This window comes from Narcine bancroftii, chromosome 10 (genome assembly GCF_036971445.1).
Source record: "Narcine bancroftii isolate sNarBan1 chromosome 10, sNarBan1.hap1, whole genome shotgun sequence".
Classification (NCBI taxonomy): Eukaryota; Metazoa; Chordata; class Chondrichthyes; order Torpediniformes; family Narcinidae; genus Narcine; species Narcine bancroftii.
In genome coordinates this window covers 100,045,872-100,067,938 of record NC_091478.1, presented here as the reverse complement: position 1 = coordinate 100,067,938, position 22,067 = coordinate 100,045,872, and the positions used below count along the sequence as shown (strand labels likewise).

At 43.6% G+C, this 22,067-nt stretch overlaps 1 protein-coding gene across 1 annotated transcript in view; it reads left to right on the top strand.

Annotated features, from left to right (window-relative positions):
* The first annotated feature begins 17,025 nt into the window (after positions 1-17,025).
* Positions 17,026-22,067, top strand: part of adamts18 (ADAM metallopeptidase with thrombospondin type 1 motif, 18) — a 186,730-nt gene continuing 181,688 nt past the window's right edge. The window contains exons 1-3 of the mRNA XM_069902070.1: positions 17,026-17,362; positions 17,503-17,578; positions 18,280-18,578. Of these exons, the coding sequence (XP_069758171.1) occupies positions 17,264-17,362; positions 17,503-17,578; positions 18,280-18,578 (474 nt within the window). The 5' untranslated portion in view covers positions 17,026-17,263. The remainder of the gene's footprint in view (positions 17,363-17,502; positions 17,579-18,279; positions 18,579-22,067) is intronic.

The window sequence follows — 22,067 nt, the reverse complement described above, 5'->3', positions numbered from 1 at the left end:
AGGCCTTTTTACTCCTCATTCAAGACTTCTCAACAAGATTCATACATCTTTGTGCTCCAAATGATTTGATGCACCAATATACTAGGCCAATTCAACATTAATGGGTGGCACGGTAAACACAACGCTGCTTGCAGTTCCAGCAAGCCGGGTTCGAATCCACCATTGACTGTAAGAAGTGTGTGCCTTCTCCCTGCGTCCTCGTGGGCTTGCTCTGGCAGCTTTGGCTTCCTCCCATTTTCCAAAGGTGTACAGGATTTGTAGGTTCGTTGGTCACATGGGTGTTTTGCCCAGCGCAGGTTCATGAACTGGAAAGGCTTGTTACCATGCTGTACCCCTAAATTTAAAAACATCCAACTGCCCAAACCTCACCATTTTATTAACATCCTGCTTTTTGTCCTTGTGTGCCAAAGTGAATTTTCCATTGTGTTTGACTGTTCCTATTCCGATCCAGTTCAGATGGCCCATGTCCCTTTGAAGCCACTTTGTTCCTCCTCCACACTTACAATCACTGATTCTAATCTTCAGCAAACTTGCACATGTGGTCGTTTCAGACAAATGGTGGCAAACAAGAAATTGTTTGGTCAATAGGTCTGTCGATAAGATTGTAAGGGGCATCAATAGGGTGGACAGCCAGCACCTTTTTTTCCCCAGAGTGACAGTGGCAAATACCAGAGGACATCAGTACAAGATGAGGGGAGGAAAGTCGCGGGAAAATGACAGGAGTATGTTTTTTTTTTAAACACAGAGAGTAGTGGGTGTCTGGAATACATTGCCAGGGGTGGTGTTAGAGGCTGGTACAATAAGGATATGTAAAAGACTCTTGGACAGGCAAGAAAAATAGTGGGTTATGAGTGTGAGTTTAGATTGTTGAATAGGTTTACATGTCAGCACAACATCATGGGCTGAAGGGCCTGAACTGTGCTGTAATGTTCAATGTTCTATGCAAAATGCTGGAGCTCAAATACTGCAATTATTGGTCACAGCCCGTGAACTTGAACATGATCTATTTTAACCTGCAGTCAAGTCCTACCTTCTGGACCTTCAGCTGAATTAATAGTCCAAACATTTTTAGTTTCATTCATGACTGATGGTGCATTGAATCATTACATCAGCTGTTTTACAAAGCCCCTACCCAAACCTTAACTCACGTTTGAAATGTTTTGTTTTCCCACAGACAGGATCCATGAGCTCGCATCCTTTAATTATGGAATGCCGTAGTTTAGTCTTGGCAGATCACGGTTGTTTCTTTCTTTCTTGAGCTCGGAGCACCTGAAAACATTTGAAGCCTTCACAGTGTGTGTTCTTTTTCTCTGCACTGACATCGACCAAAATTGACACACAACCTTTAATTATTTTGTTACTAATTAATGTCCTGATCTTAAACTTTGCATCTTTGGGTACATTACTAGCAACCATGAAGAAACATAGAAAACAAGACACAGAGTTTGTTTTCAAACCTGGAATAGTCATTCGTTTCAAGGACATTCATCTTTGCTGCCTCGGCCATCCAGTTTCCGTGCCACAAGCAATAAAATCGGCAGCAGATCAGCGAGGCCCTCAGCAGCAGAAGGGCCCACACAGGCTGCAGGAGGTCGATGGCACGGTCGCGGGACTCATGGAACTGGGATTCGTGTGGGTGCTGAGGGAAACAAGGGCTCCCGAAGGGCCTCAGACACTGGAGGCTTTCTGATCGTGTCGGCGCTTTGGATCTGGAGCTCGGGTCGCCGACGGATCAAATGAGGGTCTGCACGGTTGCAGAGGTTGAGGAAGTGCTGGGGGCGAATTCACGGACACCCAGTGACTGAAGGGACTGTCTTTTGCTTCTCTTGCTCTCTGATTGTAAGGGGTGCCGGCCAACACAATGGCAACTCTTTGTCTAGCTCACGGCACCCAAAAGGAAATTTTGTTTAATATTACCTTTTCTGTATTATTACATGACAATAAAGGGATCTTGGGAGTCAAACTTTTAAAGAAGCCTGGCCTTATGATTTCAACCCACCTCCAGCTTACTCTCCTCTCATGATCTCTGAACCCAAACTTGAGAAGAGTGCTTCTCTCTCTCCTCCACAACCACATTCCAATTGTAAGGCTGTTTTTGTCATGCTCCAGCTATACTGTGGCATCTGATTTAGATGCCTAATTAGTGCCAAGTCAGTAATCATTCTAACCTGCTCTTTTAACACTGATTGAGATTGGACTGAGATTGTTCCATCTCATCACACAGGACTCCAACAATGCAGGCTCGAAAGTCTCATAGCAGAAGAAAAATAATCATTTTATTTCTAATTGCACCTTTTGTGCCTTTGGGATCTCTCTGAAATCTTTTCAGAAACCATAGTTCTTTTGTGGTTACAGTTTAATATTGTAGCTGTCAATATTTGATGGGTGAACGTCCGTAAATCTGAAGATTTAAGAGCATTGAATGGTTCAGCAGAGGAAAATCGTCTAAACATGATGCTCACATTAAACTAAATCTCTGCAGCTTGCACGGGATACATACCCCTCTATTCCCTGCATCCATCTCAAAACTTCTTAAATGGCACTGGTGCAAATGCTTTCACCACTACCAACCACTCTCCATGTAAAAAACACTTGTTCCTCACACTTTCTTTAAACTTCCCCGCCCCCCGCCATTAACCTTAGCCACTCCCCTCTCATTTTTTACCTTGGGAAAATAATTGTGATTGTATCCTATTAATGCCTCTCATAATTTTATAAACTTCTATTATTGAATGAAGATCTACCGGGACCAATGCCTGAAGAGGGCGCACAAAATCAGTGAACCGGTGTGGACTCGAAAGGCCAACATGGCCTGTTTCCGCTCCGTAAATGGTTATATGGTTATAGGAGTACTTGATAACTTGAGGTTGAGGGGTTATTCTTTGGCAGAACATTGGGAGAATGCTAATCTTTGTTAATGGGTCAAGTTGTAACCGCCTGAGAAGGAATTCGAACCTCAGTTTATTGTTGCGTTGGCTGCCCCATCCACAATTGCCAGTGTAGACCCGGTTTACCCCTCTGCAAGCATGACAGTTGGGAAGAGAGTTACGGGTATACTAACATAAGAAAGAAACATCTGCATGGCTGGTCTGATTATTGTGATCTGAAGTCGTCCCAAAATTCTACTGCAAATGAAATATCAGAGTATGAGGTTGGAAGCAGTGGAGCCAATCATGGTCACGACCGGGTCATTTTTAGAAAATTATGTTGGTTGATGGGTAAAATTTCAGTAGTGTTCCTGGGGAATCGCTGCCCACAAACATTTTGAGTGGGATAGTGGGTGTAATGCTTGGTTAGAATGTGGTCGAAGATCTTGAGCCAGTATAAACCACAGAGAGGGGGCAGTGAGGGAGAGCTTGAGGTGGACCTAATTCTGCCTCAGCCTCATAGGTTCTGAGGTGGCTAATGAGGCCAAAGTACAAACCCCGGATTCAGCGACGAGCAGCGCAGACGTGGGCTGGTGGGCAAAGGGGTGAGAGCTTGTGGAGCGGTGCATCCTCTCCGCCATCCTCATATGTGCTCCCAGTCAATGACCGTGAGGGCTTGATGTTGTCACCCTGCACATTCCTCCTCCACCCTGCACAGTTCTGGGTCATTTGAGATATTGCAGTTCTTCAGGGAGGGCTTCAAACAAATCTTTGCTGTTCATTTGTCTTGGCCTATTAAACTCCTAATGTGGCAGAGTTTGGATCTGTTTCGGGAAGCAATTTCAATTTGAAGTTTATTATCATCTGACTGTACATATACACCCCAACCAGACCACAGTGCATGTAAATACACACAGATATAATATAAAATAAATATCAATTTCACAGCCTGCAGGGAGAAGCTATTTTCCAGCCCGGCAGTCCAAACTTTGATGCTCCTGTACATTCTTCTTGATGTTATCGGGCCACAGGTACTGTGTGCTGGATGAAAAGGGTCAGGAACGCAAATACAGTGGCTTGTCCATTGCAATTGAGAAGGACATGACTGGGGTCGTTGGGTAGGGGGAGGGCACAGCAGTGTGCAAGAGCATAAGGCAAGTCACTAGATTAGGAGTTGAACATTCACATCTCTTATAGTGGATACAAGGTTATAACTGGTAAATGAACCATTGTTGATAGTAACTTTTGTTTTATTTTTTCTCTACTACTATTACTTTAGGGTAGTTATCTTCTCTTTGACTTGACTTCGCGGACGAAGATTTATGGAGGGGTGAATGTCCACGTCAGCTGCAGGCTCGTTTGTGGCTGTCCGATGCAGGACAGGCAGACACGGTTGCAAGGGAAAATTGGTGGGTTGGGGTTGGGTGTTGGGTTTTTCCTCCTTTGTCTTTTGTCAGTGAGGTGGGCTCTGCGGTCTTCTTCAAAGGAGGTTGCTGCCCGCCTAACTGTGAGGCGCCAAGATGCACGGTTGGAGGCGAGATCAGCCCACTGGCGGTTGTCAATGGGGCAGGCACCAAGAGATTTCTTTAGGCAGTCCTTGTACCTCTTCTTTGCTGCTGCAGTGTTGCAGTTAAGTACAATGCTATTATAGGACCAGTGACCCAGGTTTGAATCCGGCATTGACTGTACGTTCTCCGCCTTTCTGTATGGGTTTCCTCCCACCCTCCAGAACCGCATGGGGGTTTGAAGATTCATTGGTGTATTTGGGTGGCATGGGCTCATTGTCAGGAAGGGCCAATTTGTTTAATTTGTTTCTCTAAATAAAAAAAAGAATAACTGTCTGATAGACAGGTAGAGGTTGACTTGCCTGGATAGCACACAAAACTTTTCATTCTATCTTGACAATAAGCATTCAATTCAATTCAAAATCATAACACATACAGAATGGATGTAAAGGTAACAGATGTGAATAAATGAACTTCAATGCTTATGACGGCAGGTATTGGATGCATTGAATCGAAATTATTTGAGAATTCTTTGCTGAAATGTGTAACAAACCAGTAAATCCATATCATTCCTATCAATCCCAAATGGTTTCGGCTTCGTGTTGATGAAATATGTATGATATAAATTCGATCAGAATTCACTCGAATCAAACTTAGGCCAAAACCGCTTATGAGTTGGTTCAACGCGCCTCCAGCTGTGATATAGAAGGCCTTCGTCTGACGTGCATTGTTAGAGTTCCCCAGCATTCTGCTTTACGCATTGGAGAGGATCTCCACTCCTTCTTCCTCCCCCCCCCCCCACCCAATTGAGTCTAACAAAGTTAACACTTGGGTACCAGTGAGTGGATGGATGTGAATACAGCTAATCTTTCGAGTTCTCACCCAGAATTTCAAAGCAAGTTGGATCTGACAGTTGGGTTATACAGATCAAAAAGAGCCCCTTTGGCCCACCTTCATAAGCTGATACCATTCACCTGAGCTTGGCTCATATCCATCAAAACCTCTCTCATCCTTGTCGAAATGCCTGTTTAAAGCTGCCCATTCCAAGTACCCGCTGCCCTTTGACTCCCTTTTAAAATTTCACTTTTCATCGTAAATCATTGTTCTTTTTAATTTAGACACTCCATACCCTGAGTAAAAGACCATGGGTATTTACCTGAAAAAAAAATCTGTTGAAGGAACTCAGCTGGTTTGGTATTAGTGGAAGATAAAGAATGGTAAAGGTTTTAGGTTAGAACCCTTTATTTTTCTCATGTGTCTCCATGACTATCTTATCTCTGTCCCTCATGATTTTATACACAAGTATAAGGTTCCCCCTATGGTCCCAGCCTATCCAGATTCTCCTAATAAGTCCTGGTAATGTCCTTGTGAATATTTTCTACACTTTTGCCAGCTTAATGATCCAAAATTAATTAAAGCCTGAATGGGTGTAGCATTTAAATAAGGAGCTCTTGTCAGTGTCGAGAGTAGAACAGTGAGGACAACACTTTCAAGCCTTGACTTTGAGAATTATAGGTTCAAATGCCACTCCAGAGATTTAAGTACAAACATTTAGGCTGACATTCTGGGGCAGAAGGAGAACTGCTGTCATTAAGAAGAGTTGCACTACTCTCTCAGCTCCACATAGAATGAGCTGCTGGTGAAAGCAGGGAAAATTGTAATTGTAAAAAGTGATTTGGACAGGTACAAATTGAAACAGATGGGAAATGGGACTAGCTTGGTCAAGTAGGGCCAAAGGGCCTGTTTTCATGCTGAAAAACTCTATGGTTCTATCCATCACTCTACAACACACAGGAGTGCCTCTTCAGCTGTTTTGCTCAAGGCTTTGGAATAGGGCACCAACACACAAGGATGCTATTGAGCTGTTCTTTGTTCTCCATTGGAGGTTGACATGATGTGCACCATGGCTACTTATCCTATCGACTCTATTACGAGGTGAGTGGACACTTATGTGAGATGCAGAGAGTGATCTCATCCACTTTTGGTTCAGTCGATGGTCCCTTCTGTTCAGCTTCTAAAGGTAATGTTTTCAAGTCTAAACCCGAGACTTGAACATCCTTCGATGTGGTGTTGAGGGAATGCTGAACAGTGAAAGATGCTTAATTGTCAGTGATAATCAGAGCTATCAGAAAGGAATTGATTTGAGACAGAATTATTTTCAGGGATATAGAGATAGAATGAGGATTGGGGCTGATGGGGTTGCTTCAATGGAGTAAAACACGAAAATCTGTGGACATTGGTTGAAGTAAAAACACAAAATGTTGGAGAAGCTCAACAGGTCAGACAGTGTCCATTACGCAGCAAAGGGAAAGATACAGAGCCCATGTTTCGGGCTGAACCCTTTATCAAAGTATGGAAAAATATCAGCAAGTGTCCGAACAAAAGAGTAAGCGAGGGAGGTGTGATTGCAGAGGCAGGAAGCGATAGGTGGAGAAGGGAGGGAGGAGATAGCAGTGATCAAGGGGAAAGGGAAGAGGGAGAGTTGGGTGAATAGAGAGAGAAGGGGGAAGAGAACTGGAAAGGATAAGGAAAGCGGGGAGGGGAAAGAGGAGAGCAGATTAGCAGAACCCAGAATAGTCAATGTTAATACCATCTGGCTGGAGAGTGCCCAGACGTAAAATCAGGCATTGTTCCTCCAATTTGCAGGAAGTCTTGGTGGGATAGAATATGAAGCCATGGACAGGTATGTGAGTATGGGAGTGTGACACAGAACTGAAATGGTTGGTTACTCGCAGGTCTCTGTCACTGGTGAGCTTTGTTTCAATAGAAGCCAGGAACTTGATGTGTCAAATGTCCTCCCTCCCTTCCATAACAATTTTAAAAATCCTATAGATTGTCTCAAATGGAAATTTAAACCATCCAGTTTTTCAGACAGATGAAATATATTCCACACAGTTTCAAGGACAACCAAGATGGTTATCTTCATTGTCCTGGCCAACATTTAATCCTCAATCAAAACTGATTCAAAACTGGTTCCATGCATTCATGCTTGTGGGAGCTCGCTGTCCTCACAATGGATACACTTATTCTGGCAAAGAAATTCATTGGGGATAAGATCTAATGGATGGTTTGAGCTGCCATGTAGATGTAAGGTTGGATTAAAGCATTCCCACCTAATCATATAGGAGGGTTGACAATGAAATAGCTGAAGGGAAGGGGAAGGTGAAGGATAGTTTCAGCAGAAGTGGTGAGTGGACTTGGCTTCCTCCAGAAATCCCTGTAATCACAGAAGCCAACTTTCAGCCAATTTGATTTGCTCCACATGAAATCTAGAGGTGCACAAGAACAACAAAGCAAAGACAAGGGGTCAAGGCAGCATTTTGATTGGGATAAAGACCTGTGCTCCAGAACTTGCTGCACTGTTCCACTACAACAGTGGCATCTGCTCAACAATAATGGAAAATTACCCAGGTCTTCACAAACTGCAGGCAAATCCCATCTGGATAATTCCTGCCAATCATCACCAAGGTCCAGTGGCATCATCTTATCAATGACATGCTGGCTGATGTCCGGACTGGGATTCACAAGGGCCCCTCTAGTCTAGACTGCATCACATCCTTAGTCCAAATGTATGCAACTCCAGAGGTTAGGAGGGATTGACCTCTTTGCAGTCAATGGGAACGTTTGACTGAGTGTGGCATCAAAGATCCCAAGTAAAACTGAAATCAATGAATATTCAGGGGAAAAAATTCCAATGTTTTAAGTCATACCTACTACATGAGAAGGTAGTTGTGGTTATTTGTTATTCATTGTATTGCAAGAATTCCTCGGGACAGCATGTTAGGCCAAATTATCTTCATCTGCTTCATCAATGACTTTACTTCCATCCAATAATCAGAAGTGCAGATGATCACAGATAATTGCATAATTGAAAATTTTATTCACAACTCATCAACTAATAGAGCTGAACATAGCTACATGAAGCAACACCAAGGTAATATCACTTACCACTGATATTTACTGGCGTTACTATTGCGAGGACCCCAGCATCAACATTGACCAGAAGCTCAAATAGACCAATCACATCCTCCGATGAGTGATTCTCTTCCTGACACCTAACTTTCCCAGCACCTCTTGGTTCAAGAGGGTTTTTTTTGCAATAGCAATCAGGTTTTTGAATCTCCCCTTACTATTTGAATTATAGACTACTCCACAAAAAGACCTGCCTTTACTACTGAAATTACACCTTATTTCTTGCTGTATTCCTTCATTGTCATGTAACAGTACAGAACATGTAATATTACAAAAAATTGCCTTCTGCCTGTGTAAGTCAGACAAAGAGTCGCCATTAATATTGCCCAGTGCCCCTTACAGTCAGAAAGAAGGAGAAGCAAAGAGAGAGTCCCTTCAGTGTCACCGAGTGTTCGTAGATTCGCCTTCTGTGCTCATGTAGCCACAAAGATTCCTGCTTATTTCATCGCCAACCCGAGCTCTAGATTCAGATATATATTATCTGTCTTATATGTTTATTATCTCTTTCCATCTGATAATTTAGCATATCATTTTGGAGTTGTATTTTTGTTGTTGCATAGAACCTGATTTAAAAACAGCAAGAATTCTGGGCATATGTAGATTGTATAATGTATATAACCATATAACCTTTTACAGCACGGAAACAGGCCATGTCGGCCCTTCAAGTCCGTACCGGTTCACTTGAACAACTCCACTAGCTCCTCCGAAACTCCTAAAGTGAGGCAGTGTCTGGCATTTTTCAAACCTTGATGAAACTTTTGCTATTGAATATGACAATAAACTAATTTTTGTCTGCTAACCCTAAATCTAATGGGCAAGAGATGAAAGAATGGAAATGATGAGGGAAAACTCTCACTTTTCAATGCACCTGATCACAATGCCAGCCCTTTCCACTGAGACCATGAGCTTGCTTAGTATTTCATTTGTGCTACAGCATTGTCTGAACTCTGAGACTTCCTGCTTCTGGCTCATTCTGCACATACCTTGAAGAAGGGCTCAGGCCCGAAATGCCAGCAATACATCTTTGCTTTATGGATGCTGAAAAGATCGGCTGAGTTCCTCCAGCATTTTGGCAGCATTTTAGTGCTACAGTGTTGTTTGGTTGGATTTGCTAAATATACAATCAAATGATCTGTGATACCAAGATTGTCAGATTTGCAGTTACCAGTCACAGTTTATAGAAATCTCTTTCAAGCATCCTCACAAATGGTTCCTGCCAGGATATTTATACGGTTATTAGGATTTACTGGTACCGCAATGATAAGCAAACTAACAATCGATAAGATCGAGGGAGGTCCATGCCATTAATAAGTGCATGGGTTATGATTCGCAACCATTCATCCCTGTAATGGTAATCTTTGTGCAAGGCTCCATGTAAAATATTTGTGTTAAGCACAAGCTTGGTTGTGACATTTCCCTGACATTGGTCTTTGCTCAGTGGTAGCGTTCTCGTCTCTGTCTCAAAGAGGTTGTGAGTTCTTTCCAGGAACGTGAGAGGGCAATCTTGGCTTAAATTAGCCACAAAGGAAATGCTGCCCTTCTGTAGTTGCAGCATTCTACTTGATGCTGAGTTAAGATCCCTTTTCAGCTCAACACAAAATAGCCCATTGCACCTTTTTCAAAGAAAAGAAAAGGTTTACTTCATGTTTTCCTTGAACACTGTCAAAACAATGTGGCAAATTTGGCCAGTAACTCCCTACTGATTGTGTGCAAGTTGTTTAATCTTCTTCCCATGTCACCACCGTGACAACAATCAAGAAGTATTTTACACACGCGCGCGTGCACACAATTGAAGAAGCCATTTCAGCCCATCAAATTTCTGCCAATTGTTCCAAAGAGTAATCCAAGTTTTGTCACTTGTCTCATGCTGGTCCCACATCCTTACACTCTTTCACTCTGACTCTACACATGACTTTATTTTAAGGCTACTATACATCATCTAGTCAGGTCGTGCTGCCAAACCACTTTATTATAAATAAATTTTACAGCTCTTGATCTATGTCAAGTGGGAGTTTTGCTTCCTTTAAACAACATCCAGTTAAATACGGTCGACCAAATACTCAGTTTTTCGTTATCTACAGATTAGAGATTTTTTACGATCTCAATTACTTACATTTCCTAAGAATTTAATTGATGTAGTTTTTAATTTACAACATTTCTATAATGGTTCAAAATCTAATATTTATGATATGTTGCTGGGAATAAGAGAGGCTCCCTCAGATAACATTTAAAAAAAAACCTGGGAACAGGGCCTTGAGCTTTTAATTTTTGAAGAAACTTGGTATGTAATTTTCAAATTGGTTAATATCTTCTTTATGTGCCCACCACTCTCTCCTACAATTTAAAGTAGTCCATAGGGTTTACATGTTCAAAGTCAAACTATTTAGTTTTTATGTGGATGTAATAAATGCAATAATGGAGATGTTTCATTAATTCATATGTTCTGGACATGTCAGTGTGTTGAGAAATATTGGATCGAAGTATTTCAAATGTTCTCTGCACTTTTGAAAGTTAATTTTAAACCAAATCCCTGAACTGCATTATTTGGTATTGTTGGAGAGAGTGACTTAACTTTAATGGCATCTGAGTTGCATGTATTTAGCTTTTATTTCTCTTATGGCCAGGCGGGTGGTGTTGCTCAGATGGAGGGATGTTACCCTATCTCATCATGCTCAATGGCTACGTGACATCATCATGTTTACATTTAGAGAAGATTAAATGCTCCATTTCCAATTTGAATTCAAATTTTCAAACACTGTGAGGACCCTTTTTGAGTTACTTTTATAATATTTGATATGTTATGAAGGTAGAAGTGTTGATTAATGAGATAAGTTATCACTGATAAAAATTGTATCTTTGTTTGGCCAAACAGCTTCTTTTTTGGTAGTGGGTTTAGATTTTCCTTTTTATAATAAAATATCAATACAATATAATCTGATTAAATGTGGAGTACCTTCGATGAAATTATATGATTTAAGTGTAATGCATCTTTTTGACTTTTAATATACAGGATATCCGTACGTACTCTGTATTTTTGAAATGTGAAATGTTAATAAAAATATTGAAAAAGATCTACGCCAAGCACATTCAATTTGTGGCCTCTGGCTATTTGTTATCCAGCTACTGGATACAATGCCTTTTTATCTGAACATGATTCTAACAGCTCTGTCAAATCATAGCAAATGTTCTAGCTTGAAGGCAAATCATTTCTCCGTGTGTGACTGTGACCTATTATTTCTACAATTAATTGTCTCCTGAAGACACAAGAAATGACACTTCTTGTAATCTGGAGCGAAAAAAAAACAAACTACTGAAGTATCTAGACAAGCCAGGTAGCATCTGTAGAGGGATGACTGGTGTTTTGGGTTAAGACCCTGTAATGTCCTCTGAACCTGCACTAATACCTAGTTTTTTCCCCCCTACGTAACACCCAGTATTGTACACTTTAATCAATGTCCCTTCACCGCTCTAAACATTTACTCTCTCTAACACCAGTGTGATGTAGCCATGGTAATCACCAATGGATTAGCATACCGTAATGCTATTACAGCACCAGTGATTGAGTTCAAATCCGGCATTGTCTGTAAGGAGTTTGTACGTTCTCCCAATGCCTGTGTGGGTTTCCTCCAGATACTCTGGTTTCCTCCCACCCTTCAACATTTACAGGGGTTGTAGGATGATTGGATGTCATTGGGCAGCACAAATTCACAGGCCAAAAGGGCCTTTTTACCCTATTGTATGTCTAAATTGAAATTAATATTCTAGTAACACTTCTCAAACCTGTATCATTTGGGAAGGTGGGCCAAGGTGTGGGAAATGGCATATTAACAGTGACAAATGTGAAGAGCTGAACTTTGGTAAGTCAAACCAAGGAGCCCTGCAGAGTGTTGTAAAAACAGAGAGACCTATGGGTACACATTCCTAGAAAGCGGCAACTCAGGTAGACAAGGTGGGGAAGAAGCATGCTTTCCTAAATTGGGCAGATTTATCACTAAATCTGGAACCTCATGATTCACGTGTACAAGACATTGATGTGACCACACAAACTCACCCTGCAAAAGGAAGGACATCAATAAATTGAAAGTGATGCAGAAGAGATTCACTATGATGTTGACAGGACTAAAGAGTATGAGTTATAGGGAGAGGTTGCAAAGACTGGGTATTTATTATCTCGAGTGCAGAAGGATGAGGGGTACTTTGATAGAGGTTTATAAAATCAGGAGTAGCATGGATAAAGTGAATGCTCATTGTCTTTTTTCCCAAGGGGAAATTAATCTAGAGCTAGAGGGCACAGGTTTAAGTTGAGAGGGGAGAGATTTAGGAGGGACTTGAGGGACAACTTTTTCACTCAAAGGACAGCCTGTGCCTGGAACAAACTGGCAGAGGAAACGCTAGACATGGGTATAATTTTCACATTGAAAAGATATTGAATTAATTGGTTTAGCTGTTTCTAGGAAATGTATAGCAATATCATGGAAATCAGAAATAGATTTAGGCATGGAAAGATGGCATGCAGAACTTTGCAGTTGTATGCCATTAGAGGAAATAATCTGTGAGATAAATATCATGTTTTGTTTTGGAAAATATGGAGCCCATATTTACAAAATGTTGGTTTGCACGTGTGATTGGCTCCCTGAAGACCTCACTTCATGGTAACCTTCAATAGACTTTATTGTATAAATGTTTTATTTACTTGGCATTCTCGGATTTTCTTTCTTCCTTTTTCTTTAGGGGTGGGGGATGGGAGATGGGATGATGGAAGGGTGGGATGATATATACCGTATGTATAATTTATTTTGAAATAATTTAGAACTGAATGTAAAGTAACTATTATTGTGGTTTAAAAATTTATAAATAAAGTATACAAAAAAAAGAAAAGATATTGAGACAGATTTATGTATAGGAAGGGCTTGGAAGGGTAATGGATTAAATGCAGTTTAATGAGACTAGCCCACAATGCCAACTTTGCTAGCATGGACAATTTGGGCTGAAGGGTGTGTTTCATGCTGTACAGGTCTCTGACTTTAAACTCTACTATCTGGAAGGGCAGCATATGCAGGGGAACACCATTGCTTACAAGTTCCTCTCCACAAGAAAATATGACCAGGAGTAGGCTCTATGGTCCATCAAGGATTTTCTTCTTTTTCATATGATCGTGGCTGATATGCCCCAGCCACAACTCCTCTCTGATGCCCGTTCTCTCCTTCCTTTGAAATCTCCCGTCTTTCTAATAATGATCTGCCAACTTTTAAAATTCCTCCTGTTCTACACTCAGGATTGGAGAATGCCAGAGGTTCACAATTCTCTGCCACAAAATTCCCATGCAGCGCAGTTTTAAATTCTATTGGAACTGGATCCTGGCTCTGCAAAGCACACAATATGCTGATTATGAAATATAAAACTGAGAACACGAAGAGGTACTGCACAAGAATAGGCCCTTTAGCCCACGTGTCTGCTCTGCACCATCCTCAATTTAAACTAAACTTCTACTTGGACGTGGTACCTATCCCTCTATTCCACGCGGCAACTCAGGTAGACAAGGTGGGGAAGAAGCCATCTCAAACGCTATTACTATATCCTGCAACCTATTCCAACATCTACCAATCTCTGTGTAAAAAAAAACCTATCCCTCCCATCTTCCCAGCTTACCTTAAATGTATGTCCTGCACGAAAAATTCTCACCCAATCAATTTCTTTCACAATTTCTGTGAGGTCACCTGTCAGCCTCTGACACTCAGAGAAAACAATCCAAATTTGTTTAACCTCTCCTTCTAGCTCATATCCTCTAATCCAAGCAGCATTCTGGTAAATCTCTTCTGCACTCTTTCTAAAACCTCCTGCAATGGGGTGACCAAAATTGCACACAAAACTCCCAGTGTGGCCTGAACAAAGTTTCATGTAGCAAGATACTGGCCATTCTTGCAACAACACTGGATCTACATCCTGGAAATCCCTACCAGAAACTGCTGTTCACATTTCTTCACCAAAGGGACTGTATCAGTTGGAAAAGGAGGCTTATCACTTACTCCCCAAGTATAGTAAGAGATGGGCCTTCCTGACAACACCCGCGTCCTGTAAATTAATTAAAGCAAAAACCTCCAGCTGGGGCTGGTCTCGTGTTTTCTGTTGGTTTAGCCTAACTTCCTGGCTTTTGTATTTTGCCTCAAGAGACCAGGATCCCATTTTCTTTAACTGCTTCATTAATCTATCCTGTCACCAACTTCAAAGGTATGTGCTCAAACACCCTCGGGTCCCTCTCTTCCACCCTTGAAATCCAACTGCTTAGCATGCATTGTCTTCTTCCTACGAGTGTTGTAATTCTGTGCACACATGCCAGCCAGAAGGCTATGACCAGATCTGTGCCGTTGCTCAATGTTATTTTCCCCACATCATAGTGACTTTACAAGGCTGCTCTTTGGAAAATTAAAAGCAGTTGGGTGCCTCAGCTCCAGCTGTTCCGACCTCACCCAAATCTGCAGTTACGATTTCAATCATGACTTATTCCATCAAAGTGAGTCAAAGTTGCAGGTTCAAGACTCACTACGGAAGCTGGAGTACAAATTGTGGGCTGCTATTCTAGAATGGCACTTCTGCATCGTTGGCTTGCTGTGTTTTGGACACAATGTTAAGCCAATGTCTCGTTTGCTCTTTAAACTGGATATGGAGTCCATGGGATCATTTCAAAGAACGCAAGATGCATCATCAGTGCCTATGCAAAGATCAAGTGTCATCACATTACAGTTCAGGGAAACTAACTTGTACTAACCGATTGTTGTATTTCCAACACAGGAAGAATGTCACCACAGTTAAAAAAAAAAACCCAAGGGCTTTGCTGGCAGTAAAATGTGGACGGAGCTATGTAACTGTAAGTTTTTCACACTTAACTTAATAGTTCAAGAAGACGGCTGTACTCAGGCATCTCTAATTTTTGGACACAACACAGAAGTTTGTAGAGACATACAGGAAGTAATTAGGGGGTAAATACATGTAGATGATTGACCTTTATTGTACAGCATAGAAGCAGGCCTTTTGGCCCACAATAAGTCAGGAAATCGTGCTGTAATTGTGCAGTGCAATGTTAATGTTAATATCAGTCTCAAACACTTTATGTATGAGAGGTATGCTAAATAAAAACCTGATAATCCAGCAAAAAATATTGATGGTCTGGCATTCAGCTGACTCACAAGTCTTGAATGCGAGGCCGAAGTTCCTAGTCTTAGGTAGAAATAAGGGTGGAATCTGGCAATCCATAAGATCGCCGAGTTCAGCCATACGAAGATGTCAGATAGTCGGAGTTTTGCAATTCTTTCATTGGATGCCATGCAGAGAAGGTTCAACAGGTTGATTGTTGGGACGAAGGGATTGTCCAATGAGAAATTGCCAAGCAGGTCATGAATGTAAGAGCACCTGGAGGCGGAGGAAAATGGAGGATATGCAGGTGAGGCCCAAGTTGATGGTGGTGGAGGTGTTCGAAGAAGGTGGACATCTCTGATGATCTGGCATGGAAGACCTCAAACTGGGAGCAGATGCATGGGAGACAGAGGAATTGAGAGAAAGGAATGGAATCCATAGAGGGGATGGGGGTGTGAAGGGCTGCAGTCGAGGCAACCGTGGAAGTTGCAGAAGCAAAACCATCACAGGGTCCGCAGACTTTTGTGCTTCACTCCTGTCTGTGGAGCAGGTTCGTTGATGTTTTGAAGGAATAGAGGCTGCCTTAGTAAATCATTCATGATTCAGGAGGGGATGCTGAGATATTCCCCCTGATGGCAGAATTGGTTCAGATCCCTGGACAGAGGAGATGTTTCTCTCAGTGAAATTTTCCAGACTTTTTGGATGCGGAGGGAGGCTTGACGGGGAAGTGAAGCCCAGGCCAAGCACAGATCACTGGGAGAGGAGGCTCCAGGCCAAGGACAGATCACTGGGAGAAGAGGCTCCAGGCCAAGGACAGATCACTGGGAGAGGAGGCTCCAGGCCAAGGACAGATCACTGGGAGAAGAGGCTCCAGGCCAAGGACAGATCACTGGGAGAGGAGGCTCCAGGCCAAGTCAGATCACTGGGAGAGGAGGCTCCAGGCCAAGGACAGATCACTGGGACTGGAGGCTCCAGGCCAAGGACAGATCACTGGGACTGGAGGCTCCAGGCCAAGGACAGATCACTGGGACTGGAGGCTCCAGGCCAAGGACAGATCACTGGGAGAGGAGGCTCCAGGCCAAGTCAGATCACTGGGAGAGGAGGCTCCAGGCCAAGTCAGATCACTGGGAGAGGAGGCTCCAGGCCAAGTCAGATCACTGGGAGAGGAGGCTCCAGGCCTAGGACAGATCACTGGGAGAGGAGGCTCCAGTTACTGGGGTCATTTCAGATGGGTCCGAAAGCTCAGCGACGCCCGTCCCGCAGGTGAATTAAAAAGTGTTTTAATGCTCCATGAACCAGGGGCTCCGTCAGGCCGTGGTCCCGGGGCGAGTAATTGCACAAGGTCGAGCCACCTTCCATGTGAACGCTCCGCTTCCCCGAATTGCAGGGGCACTGCAGAGCAGCAGGGTGGTCGGTGTGTGCAGTGGGATCGAGCCGACGCGCACATTGCTGCCCCCTGATTGGTCCCCGGGCTTGGCAAGTGAGCGCGCGCCCAGATGGTCTCCCCATTCATAGAATCGGCGCATCGCCTTCACAAGGCAGCAAGGCTTGCACCGGCGGAGTCCCATTCTGTCTCTCTCTCTCTCTCCTCCCCCACCCCCCGCAAATCCTCGCCCATTAACCAATGCAAAAGCAAAGCACCGCCAACCCTGAAGGAAAAGCAACACGACCCAAAATGTTGAACCAACGGAGCCCAAGTTTGGAAAATTCATCTGTGCATCCTTGTTCCAGGACTTAAAGTGAGCAGCTGAATGAAGCAACATCTCCCGTGTTGAATGAAGTGCAAACATGGATGGTCTTATCCTGGCTACATGGAATGTACCTCCACCATTTAGCAGCTCTGCAATGCAACTTTGCACGGCGTTCTGGCTTGGTAATATGATGCAGGCAGGTGCTATGAATTCAATCTTATTTATTCACTTCAATGCACGTTTTTATTTCCAGTGCACGGTGCGGTAATGTCCAGTTGAACCTATTTTAATGTTCTCTTGCTCCCCCCCCTCTCCCCAACACCCTTGTATTTGCAGATTTTGTACCTCAGCTGCGCTACTCCCGAAAGTCAGGCGTCCTCACACCGACCCGAGAGCGCTGGAGTCAACGATGGTTTGTAAATGTTTCACAATTGGGATGGGTCTGTTCGCGAATGCATGGAGAAAAAACTCAGATATCCAGTCGAGGTACGAAGAGAGGGTGACCTTGGGGGTCTCATGTCGAGTTCAAGTCTCAAGGACCACTGGTCAGCTCAGCCTTGGGGCACAGAGAGCCAGAGAGAGTCACCTCCCCGTCGGCAAATAGACACATATACACCTATGGCCAGCGGGTGAGAGACACACACACACACAGGCGGTGAATGACACGCGAAGGGAGATAGACGCTTAAGACCAGGATTTCCGACCCTGACAGAGATGTCCTTTATTACTGGGCTCACCTCATTCAAGCCAAGCGGGGACGGGGGGGGGGGGGGGGGGTCTCTCAACGCTACCTCTGAATGGGCAGGGGGTTTGCAGCTCTCCCGAGCTGATGAACGACTCCGTTCGGTGATCTTGCTGCGACCGAGAGCAAAGCGGAGGCGTGGGGCGGTTAAGATTGAACTCCAGGAGGAAAGGGGGGGTTAAATGAATCCTTTCTCCAAATAAAGTGCCCCCCCATTTCAGACCAGGTACAGTGCAAACCCTACAGACCCTACAAGTCTGCTCCACTGGATTTAAAGATGTGAATCACTTTTTTCTTATTTTGGGTTGGGGGGGGGGTTGAGCTACAAGTTTCTATAAGGGTCTCTCTTCCCCCCCACTCCCCTCTTCCAGACTATGTACTGGTGACGCCTGTTGAAATTGATGCTGTGGGGGATCCCCTAGCGAAGGTCCGTCAGAAACGATCAGCGCCTTCGGAGTCGCTGCACTACAGACTCTCTCTCCCGGGGCAAGACTTAATCCTGGATCTGAGTCGCTCCAGTTTGCTGGCGAGGGACTTCACGGTGTACACCCTCGGCGCGGATGGGGCGACGGAACGACCCGCCCACCCGTCCCGAGTGAACTGCTTCTATCAGGGATCCGTGCGAGACCACGGCACGTCTTCGGTCGCCGTTTCCACCTGCGAGGGCTTGGTGAGTGTCTCCGCGACTCCGGCCCCCTTCCCGGACCTGTCAAGTGTGGACACGTCCTCCGTGCAAGTCCGCACCTTTACCCCTCTCACCTACCGCCTCCTGTTCCTGCCCCAAGACTGCACCCACGTTTCATTCGTCTCTTTCACAGGGGAGTCTCCAACAAACGACTCCTTCTGCATGAATCGAATGGACCTGACTACAATTATCTTTAAATACAAACAGGGCAGGGAGTCGAAAGGAAATCTTCGAGGCGGATACAATTGTTACATTTTAAATACAGTACATGGATAGGAAAGGTTCAAAGGGATGCGAGGTAAAATGGGACTAGTTTGGATAGAGAACTGGGTGGAAAGGAAGAGTTGGGCCGAAGGGCTGTGCATTCCAATATGTCCACTCCCCCCCCCCCCCCATTAGTTTTGGGGGAAGGGGGGTTGGAGAGGATGATTGGAGAGAGGCCCTGTGACTGTGGCCTTGTGAACACCTACTCTGCTTTAATCCAATTGGATGCACCTGGCAGGGCTGCCCAGGTCCTGGCACCTGGGTTCTTTCCTGACCTGGGACACTGTCATTGTGGAGTTTGCAATTTCCCCCCCCCCTCGTGAGTGGGTTAATAGTCTGATGGAGAATCGGGCTGGGGGCTTGATGAGAATGTGAAGAGATTAAAAATTTAGATCAATGTTGGGTGTGGTTTATGGTCAATGTGGACTCGAGTGGGCTTAATGGCCTTGTTCTGTCCTGTGTGACCCAATTGTTACTGAAATGTTTTGCTTGAGAAAAATTGTCATTGGCCCATTTCCTTTGGAGTTCTGAAACCGAGCACATAACGAGTCAATTAGGGACAATTAAAACAAGAGGTTTTCAAACTTTTTCTTTCCACCTACCACTTTAAGTAACACCTTACTAATCACAGAGCACCTGTGGCATAGGGAATACTTAAAGTGGCATGTGAGTGGAAAGAGAAAGGACGAGAACCACTGCACTCGAGTATTGTACCCATTCTGAGAGCCCAGCTTTTAAAGATGTGAAGGTTTTGGAGTGAGTGCAGAAAAGATTCAACAAAATTATTCCAAACTTTCGTTATGTTAAAAGATGGTAGAAGCTGGGTCGTTGACCTGGGAACAGAAGGTGTTGTGATGTGATCTGATAGAGGATTTAAGATTACTTTAGCCATCTCCGAAGCCTCAGCAAAGCATCTTTGATTCACAGAGACGGTCTAAGAAGCACAGAAATCAGCCCTTCAGACCATTAAGTTCACGCTGACCACCAAACACTCATGTGAACTAATCCCATTTGATGGACCACATGGTTGGCCAAAGGATTGGTTTGTTTCCTCATTGAATGTCTTTGTGACTTGTATTCTCTCAACTCTGTCACCCATCTACACATGAGGCAGTTTGCAGCTGCCAATCAACTTAACAACCTACACAGGTTTGTGATGTCAGATTGAACCTGGCTCACTGGAGTTGAGTTGCATCGGCTTTGTTACCTTCACCACTGTGCACCCCAGGCTAGAAGAATGGAATTTCTACTGGAGCATCCAAAACGGGAACGACTTTATTGTCATATTCATTGTGCAATGTACACGTACAACAAAATTCTTACTTGCTGCAGCCTAGCAGGTACTTCAAAGACTACAATAATATACATGAAAGGGAGTGCAACAAGTATTAAAAGGATGAAATTGCAATGCTATTGGGGAGAAGTTGGTGTAGGGCCTGTTTCTCTGCTGTATGATTATATGGAAGTGGGCCTTACTCAATTGCATTTAAATTGAGCCAGATGGGGTCAGCAGGCTTAAAAGGCTCTTTCTGTGTAGTAACTATTTAGCTACTTCAGTTAATTTATGTTTAATGTACTGCCCATAGAGGGCATCTGAATACAATGTAATATAGACCAATAGGTTCAGTAGAACAGCTTCCAAGTTCTCAGTCAAAACAAATTATTCCAGTGACTGAGGCTTTAGAATAATTTGTTTCTCTGGTAGGCTGAAAGACCACTATAATGGTCAGTCAAGCTTTGGTATCCAATAGCATGGGCTCTCAAAAGATACGAGTCTTCAAGCACACAAGTTATGAAATCGGTCAATATGCTCGGCTACTGTGCGTCATTGCTGAGGATCTTGCCAAAAGATTGTCTGTTCATTCGAACTTGCTTCCAACAACAGATTATTGCATGTTTACAAAAACGTTATTTCTACTTGCCTTGTTGGTGTTTAGCATTGAACGTGTGCTGTATTTTCTTAGGCGTTGCAGACAACATGGAAAATACACTGGAGAAAATCAGCAGGTCCCGCAGCATCCATTCGAAGTGAAGAGTAATCAATGTTTTGGGCCTAGGCTCTTTTCCTGGTTTATATGATATACAGAGTATGCGAATCTCCTGTGTTTCTTCAGCATTTAACCCTGGCATCTGCAGACTTTCTTCTTTAACAAATAAATTAGAGTAGTCCAGAAACAGACCCTTTAGTCCGTGATGTCTATGACAAACAGGATGCCAAATTGAACTAAATCTGTCCTACCTGCACATGATCCATATTCCACAATTTTCTGTATTTTCCTTCTATTTCTCGTGTCTGAAGCAAGCTTTAAATTTGTCACATTACACCTAATGCAAGAGAGAAGGGTTTTTCTGCAATTAGTCAAACAGGTTAACTAAGGAGGTTTTCCCTTAGTGATCTTTGTGGAGGGTTTACTCAGACAGCCCCTGTAAGTCAGTGGGACCGTGACCATGAGAAATGAGTGTCAGGCATGTGTTTCTTTTGAAGGGTTCTCATTGTTTAGAATTCTCTGCCTAAGAGGGCTGAGCGTCTCAGTCACTGTGGATATTCAAGAGACCGATCAATAGACTTTTAGATACACAAATCCATCAGCGAAATATAAATAATCCAACAGAAAAATCAACCGAATCTGAATCGCGGTACCATCACAGGCGGCATGGTTAGGATAGTGCAATGCTGTTACCCACCAGCAACACAGGTTCGAATCCGGTGCTGTCGGTAAGGGGTTTGTTCTTTCTCCCTGTGACCTGCGTGGATTTCCCCCAAGTGCTCTGGTTTCCTCCCACTTTTTCAAGGCCTACAGGATTTGTAGGTTAATTGGGGTATTTGGTTGGCACGGGCTTGTGGGCCATGTTACCATGCTGAAGGTATAAAATTAAAAATTAATTTTAAAAGATAGATGTTAAGGCAATGAAGGGATGTGTTTCTAGTGTGGAGGTAGATGATCAGGTATAAAACAAATGAACTCCAACAAGGTCCTCCTCCTACTTGTGTTCTGAAAGAGTACAGTAGTTGGACTCGGGGTCATAGAGCTTCAAAGCCCAGAAACAGGCCTTTTGGCTCAACCTGTCCATACTTGACCAGGTGGTGCATCTGAGTGAGTTATCATTTGCCTGTGTTTGGCCCATATCTGTTTTAAACCTGTCTAAACTTCACTTAAACATTGCCACTTCTTCTCTCAGTTCCATTCACATGGCCAACATCCTCTGTGA